This window comes from Triticum urartu, chromosome 7, assembly GCF_003073215.2.
Source record: "Triticum urartu cultivar G1812 chromosome 7, Tu2.1, whole genome shotgun sequence".
NCBI lineage: Eukaryota > Viridiplantae > Streptophyta > Magnoliopsida > Poales > Poaceae > Triticum > Triticum urartu.
The window spans coordinates 153,395,878-153,403,633 of NC_053028.1; the positions used below are offsets into that span (position 1 = coordinate 153,395,878).

Here is a 7,756-nt window from a genome sequence, read left to right on the forward strand (position 1 = left end):
GCAACCAACGCGATAAAGGGGTTGTCAATCCCTTCACGGCCACTTGCAAAAGTGAGATCTGATAGAGATGATAAGATAAATATTTTTGGTATTTTTGTTGTATAGATTGGAAAGTAAAGATTGCAAAACAAAATAGATCGGAAACTTATATGATGGAAGATAGACCCGGGGGCCATAGGTTTCACTAGTGGCTTCTCTCAAGATAGCATAAGTATTACGGTGGGTGAACAAATTACTGTCGAGCAATTGATAGAAAAGTGCATAGTTATGAGAATATCTAGGCATGATCATGTATATAGGCATCACGTCCGCGACAAGTAGACCGAAACGATTATGCATCTACTCCTATTACTCCACACATCGACCGCTATCCAGCATGCATCTAGAGTATTAAGTTCATAAGAACAGAGTAACGCATTAAGCAAGATGACATGATGTAGAGGGATAAACTCAAGCAATATGATATAAACTCCATCTTTTTATCCTCGATGGCAATAATACAATGCGTGCCTTGCTGCCCCTGCTGTCACTGGGAAAGGACACCGCAAGATTGAACCCAAAGCTAAGCACTTCTCCCATTGCAAGAAAGATCAATCTAGCAGGCCAAACCAAACTGATAATTCGAACAGACTTGCAAAGATAACAAATCATACATAAAGGAATTCAAAGAGATTCAAATATTGTTCATAGATAATCTTGATCATAAACCCACAATTCATCGGATCTCGACAAACACACCGCAAAAGAATTACATCGAATAGATCTCCAAGAGAATCGAGGAGAACTTTGTATTGAGATCCAAAGAGAGAGAAGAAGCCATCTAGCTAATAACTATGGACCCGAAGGTCTGAGGTAAACTACTCACACATCATCAGAGAGAATATGGTGTTGATGTAGAAGCCCTCCGTGATCGATTCCCCCTCTGGCGGAGCGCCGGAAAAGGCCCCAAGATGGGATCTCACGGGTACAGAAGGTTGTGACGGTGGAAATAGGGTTTCGTGGAGCTCTCGGATGTTTTCGGGGTATATGAGTATATATAGGCGAAAGAAGTCGGTTGGGGGAGTCACGAGGGGCCCACGAGGGTGGGGGGCGTGCCTACCCCCCCTGGGCGCGCCTCCCTACCTCGTGGTCGCCTTGTTGCTTCCTTGACGTCCACTCCAAGTCTCCTGGATTGCGTTTGTTCCAAAAATCACTCTTCCGAAGGTTTCATTCCGTTTGGATTCCGTTTGATATTCCTTTTCTGCGAAACACTAAAATAGGCAAAAAACAACAATTTGGACTGGGCCTCCAGTTAGTAGGTTAGTCCCAAAAATAATATAAAAGTGTATAATAAAGCCCATTAAACATCCAAAACAGATAATATAATAGCATGGAACAATCAAAAATTATAGATACGTTGGAGACGTATCAGTGCCCCCTCCCCCGTATATAAATGAGTGGAGGGGGGAGGGCCGGCCCTCTATGGCACGCCCTGGAGGAGTCCTACTCCCACCGGGAGTAGTATCCCCCCTTCCCTAGTTGGACCAGGAGAGGAAGGAAGAGGGAGGAAGGAGGAAGGAAAGGGGGGGGGGGCGGCCCCCCACCCAATTCAGATTGGGCTTGGGGGGCGCGCGCCCTCCTAGGCTCCCTTCTCCTCTCTCCCACTATGGCCCAATAAGGCCCATATACTTCCGGGGGAGGGGGGGTCCGGTAACCTCCCGGTACTCCGGTAAATGCCCGAACTCACCCGAAACCATTCCGATGTCCAAACATAGTCATCCAATATATCGATCTTTATGTCTTCACCATTTCGAGACTCGTCATCATGTCCGTGATCATATCCGGGACTCCGAACTACCTTCGGTACATCAAAACACACAAACTCATAATACCGATCATCACCGAATGTTAAGCGTGCAGACCCTACGGGTTCGAGAACTATGTAGACATGACCAAGACACGTCTCCAGTCAATAACCAATAGCGGAACCTGGATGTTCATATTGGCTCCCACATATTCTACGAAGATCTTTATCGGTCAAACCGCATAACAACATACGTTGTTCCCTTTGTCATCGGTATGTTACTTGCCCGAGATTCGATCGTCGGTATCTCCATACCTAGTTCAATCTCGTTACCGGCAAGTCTCACTACTCGTTCCATAATGCATCATCACGCAACTAACTCCTTAGTCACATTGCTTGCAAGGCTTATAGTGATGTGCATTACCGAGAGGGCCCAGAGATATCTTTCCGACAATCGGAGTGACAAATCCTAATCTCGATCTATGCCAACTCAACAAACACCATCGGAGACACCTATAGAGCACCTTTATAACCACCCAGTTACATTGTGACGTTTGGTAGCACACTAAGTGTTCCTACGGTATTCAGGAGTTGCATAATCTCATAGTCATAGGAACGTGTATAGGTCATGAAGAAAGCAATAGCAAATAAACTAAACGATCAAGTGCTAGGCTAACGGAATGGGTCAAGTCAATCACATCATTCTCTAATGATGTGATCCCGTTAATCAAATGACAACTCATGTCTATGGCTAGGAAGCTTAACCATCTTTGATTCAACGAGCTAGTCAAGTAGAGGCATACTAGTGACACTCTATTTGTCTATGTATTCACACATGTACTAAGTTTCCGGTTAATACAATTCTAGCATGAATAATAAACATTTATCATGATATAAGGAAATATAAATAACAACTTTATTATTGCCTCTAGGGCATATTTCCTTCAGAATCATCAATGTTGAGGAAGTCACAGTCAGCTACCCATTTCAGTCTAGACCTTCGCTTGGGGGTGGTGGGTCGAGAGGGAGGCCCTCTCAGCAATTTTAACCCAATTCTACCGAAAAATTCATGCACTTGCAATTCAAAAGTTTATTGTATTCACTAAATGCATAGAAATGCACTTGGTGCATATAAAAGAAAATGCAAGGAGAAAAAATGGAAAAAAGAAAATATTGTAGGCAAGAACAAAGCATAAAGGGAAAAATGAAATCAAATAATATGCACACGGAAAGAAATAAGAGAAAGGAGAAGGAAAAACAAAAAATGAGTGTTTGCCGAGTGCACAAAAAAGTTGCTCGGCAAAGAATTCTTTGACGAGTGAAAAAAAAAACTTGACAAAGAAATGTTTGCCAAGTGCTGAAAAAAGCACTCGGTGAAGAACAGTTTGCCAAACGCAAAATAAATACTCAAGAAAGGTCATATTTCTGGGGTCCTTCCCTTTTTGAAAAAAAAAAGAAAAAAAGGTCATATTTGCCTAGTACCCGATGAAATGCACTAGGCAAAGTTTAGCCTTCCAGTAATCCGCGGTCAGCTATTTTATTTGGCGAAACCTTTTGTTTGTTGAGGGTTCACTCCCCATCGACACTTTGTGTTATCAGTTTCATTTTGAATGAAATTTAATTGGAAGCTCTCCTCCTCAACTCGAAAAAAAAACATGTATCATTTCAACATACAAACCTCACCTGCTCAATGCAATTTCTCAAGTAGTGTTGCTCGATTTGCATGTATTTCACAGCCTATTTGCTAAGGTATTCATAGTCGTGTTTTTTTTTTGGCTTTTCCCCAGAAGAAGCCATAAAGAGAAACAAAAAACACATAGGTAGACAGATGGCGAGGAATCACGCATGTGTCAACAGTTGGGCATATATGCATGTTGCGGTTGGCACGTACCATACGTGCTTGTATCTTGCGGACCAGCTCATGATTTGGTAGCCTGACAATACTAATTTAATTAGGAATCAGGGATAGGTAAATAAATACTAGTCGACTCCATTGTGATCGGATTCTTCAGCGCACTAATTAAATTGTGGGTGGTTCACTCATAGAAACACAGTTGGTAAGCGCAAGAGAAGATCATAGTACATATATTTACATGTGGCCGGATTCACTTTCAAAACACAACATGTACGTACAACTGGGACGTTAGTGGTCGAATTATAGTACGTTAGATACATCATCGTCTCTCTGCGCGTGTGATGCTTCCTCGAGGGACACTTGGTAGAGGTGTTCCGCCATGAGCCACAGGATGGTCGTGAGCTCGCCGCCACTGTTGAGCTTCTTGGCATGGGACTCCCTGCTGCACTTGTTGCCCGCGTAGACGAGAATGTCCGTCCACACCTCAAGCACAAGGTCCAACGAGTCGGCCGTGCCGTCGGCTCTCTCCTTCTGTAGCAGCCGTTTGGCAAGTCGGGCTACGTACGTGAGACGGGGAGCGTCGTGGCTGAACCTTCGGCTCGCATACTCATCATACAGTCTGTTGGCGAGATCACGTCTCTCGGAGGCCCTGGAAGTGCCGGAAGCCGGGCCATCACGCACGCGGAACAGATTCTTGATCATACCTCTGCGTCGGCGGTTTGGGTGCTCAGGATCATCTGTCAACCGCATGCTGACCAGATTCTCGCAGGTACGTTGGTACAACCTGTTTTGGGGTTGGCCTGGGAGCATGTAGGGGCGATCCACCATGAGGAACATCATGTAGTCGGACAGCATCACGATGGCCTCCACGCGTGGCGCCGCGTCCTCGGCCTTGGCTCTCTCGCTCTTGGCCAGGAAGATGTCGGTGGCGATGTGCCAGATGATGATGCCCTCCTGGAACTCCACACCCAGGGAGTCTTTCAGAATGCCTTCGTACAGCCCTCGACGGTCCAGCGGCTCCTCGCCCCACTTCTTCCTGAGCATGCCCAGGGAGTTGAGCGTCCCGTGTTTGTACAGCCGCCCCATGTGTAGGGAGATGTGTTTCTTGACTGAAACCGATATCTTGACGGTCCCTGAGTAGTGCTTCCTGTCCCACCACCCGTTGGGTCCCAGCGTCCTGGCCAGCCTACCGAGCAGCGGGCTGGTGAGCAGTGTGTCGGCGGGGCGCGTGCACAAGTGCAGCATGTTGTACTGCCCGATGATGTATGACCACCTCCTCGATTTGTACCTGTTGGTGCTGCTACCACCAGGAAATCCTCCCTTGACAAGATGGTGAAGAGACACAACCCTACGCCGGAGACTGTCCCATCTCCCGTTGCACAGGGCTACGTACCGGAGCCATCGCCACCTGGTGGTGCTCAGGAACGCAAACGTCCAAGACGATCCTAGCGCGTTCACGAGCGACGTCGTCTCCATGAACAAGGCACCACCCAGCAGGACGTAGGTGATGGCCACGTCGGCTCCGATGTGGCTGTCCTTGGGGGTGAGCTGGAACAGCACCAGCGAGGCGGCAATGGTGAGCGGCGAGACGACACGGACCAGATATCCGGCAGCGGTGTGGACCACGGCCGCCTTGGTGTAGAGTACGTCGTACATGAGGGAGAGCTCGATCTCCATCAGCGCCCATAGCTCCACTTTGCGCATCATCTTGGTGGTGTACTGTTCCTGCCCCTCCACGGAGTCCTTCTCGATCACGGAAGAATCAACAATGGCACGCTTGCAGACGTGGAACAGCGAGTGGGCTCGTCGCACGAGGAATTCCTCGTCCGACGCTTCGTCCTGACGGTGGGAATGTTTATGGATGGCGGGCGGCTGCGTCTTGACCGAGGCGCCGATGCTTTCCAGGGTGCCACACTTGAGCGCCCAAGTCCTCTCCCCGTACTTGACAAATCCAACGGCGAACATCAAGCCGGAGGCAAGCCGGAGCAGCCGCCCGCTGCTACCTCCGTCGATGTTCTTGTGGATGACGTAGGCTGCCCCGAGGACCTGCACGACGAGGATTTGGAGGTGGCGAAGCCAGAGCTGGTTGTCCTGGAGGGCATAGGCGGTGATGTTGTCCGGGCCGCCGAGGTGCAGCAGCAGGAAGGGCGCCCAGAACGCGACGAGCTGATGCTCTCGCACGGTGCTGCTGAACGACAGGTGGCCGACGGCGTACACGGCCGTGGAGTCGGCCATGAGGTATGCTAGCCACAGGAGGAGCCTCCGCACGGGGAAGGCTTCACGCCGGCGGATCCCGGCGAAGACGAAGAGGACGACCTGGAGCCCGAGGCTGAGGAGGACCAGGATCTGCATCGAACGGTGGTTCCATAGCTCCAGCGGCCCTCCACCAGCCATGTTAATTGCTCCACCTTTGTTTGCGCCGACTGGAATGGACGAGTTTTCGCGGTTTAGTTTCAGACCCAAACTAAAAAGTCTCCCGTAAACATATGAATTTCAAGCACATGTAAAACTGACTCACCTAAAACTGAAAACATGCTTCATATGTACTCCTACCAGTTCACAAGTAATGCTGTACATAGTGACATACCGGCCGGGCAGGAGTAGTGTTGCAGCTTGCAGGCCTGAAAGGAGCCGACCTTGTCACCGAGAGATGAGCAGGCGGCGGCAGGCCAGCGGCGAAGCAGGAAACAAACGGCGGTAAAATGCACGGAGGTGAAGTGGATGCCAAATCGATCGGAAGCTGCCAGCTGGATCTGCTTCTTAGGAAATTAAGGGATAATGATGCTTCCTGGTTCTTATATAGATGTAAATGGATATGCAATCAGAAGTTCAGAACTACGTAAGTGCTAGGCTGGCAGGCTCCAATATACTAGGGTAGACTTATAGATTAGATTACAGTTGCATTTCCAAGTTAAGATTAGATAAAGTAAGCTTCTACAAAAATATATTAAAAAATGTTCTCCATTCAAACTTAACTGAACTTTCTATTTTGTCCTAAATCAAACTTGCCTACAAAAATTAGGGCAACTACGGAGGGCAAAAGCCAGACTGAACCATTTTTCTTTTTTTTAATAAAAAGTATGGATAAGATACAACACAACGGCTACATGATGCACACGACACTCACACACAAAGGAACAGAGAAAACAGAGACAAAGAACCAACTGGAAACTAGCTATGCCAAGTAGGCTTTATACTTAGCACCCATCGAGAACAGGCCGAGAAGAGTAGGGAGGCGTCTTGTTGGTTCAGTCAAAAGGAGTCCCGACACCGAGAAGAGCATGGAGGAGTCTTTTAGACCAGTCGAAAAGAGTCCCGACGCCGAAAATATGAAGAGGAAAAGGTCGTCCGCTTACTCAACGGTCACTCTTAACCATACAACACTAGGAGAGTCACACATGTCGTTGAAGGGCAGCCAACCGCCAAGGTCATGTCGCGACAACAAGAACCGCAGACACCACCGAAGGGCAATGTTCCACCAAGACAACTAGTGCACCTCCTCTTGGCCACACATCGACCAGCCTTAGAAATAGAGCAAACATAAGCACTCTACAAAGCGATGAGAACCTCAAACACCATCAAAGGACATCAATCACCGTGACCTAACCGCCAAGTTGTTTGAGTTTTTAACAATTCTTGCACTTTTCTGGAGTTTTCTCGATGAAAAATGGCTGATACATGCTCGGACGTGACACAACTTGCATATAGTGTTAAAATTCGTTCAAACCATGGGCACCCCCACCTACTGGCAATAGTTGGATCATTACATGCATGTCCAAAAAATAGACTATGTTCAACGGGGGTTGTTCGGGTAGGCGAGATTGGTCTGTATGAGAGCACGTTTTTATCGGCATTGTGAAATGACCCAAAAAATCTCATGAGTTTATATGACCAATTCAAGGCATCATGTCAAGTTGTTTGAGTTTTCGTTATTTTTGCAATTTAATGAGTTCTCTTGATGAAAAATGGACGATAATTGATCGAACGTGATGCAACTTGCGTATGGTGTCGGAAATCGTTCAAACCTAGCAAAATTGTGGTGGTCTTAAGAATGTCCAAAACTAGACCATGTTCAACGGAAGGTGTCCGTGTAGGTCAAAAGGCTCTGTCTGGGAGCA

At 47.7% G+C, this 7,756-nt stretch overlaps 1 protein-coding gene across 1 annotated transcript; it reads right to left on the reverse strand.

Annotated features, from left to right (window-relative positions):
* Positions 1-3,803: 3,803 nt before the first annotated feature.
* Positions 3,804-6,928, reverse strand: LOC125517959. The gene has a single exon (XM_048682918.1). The coding sequence runs from the start codon at positions 6,030-6,032 to the stop codon at positions 3,939-3,941; it is 2,094 nt and encodes a 697-aa protein (XP_048538875.1). The 5' UTR covers positions 6,033-6,928; the 3' UTR covers positions 3,804-3,938.
* Between the last annotated feature and the right edge of the window lie 828 nt (positions 6,929-7,756).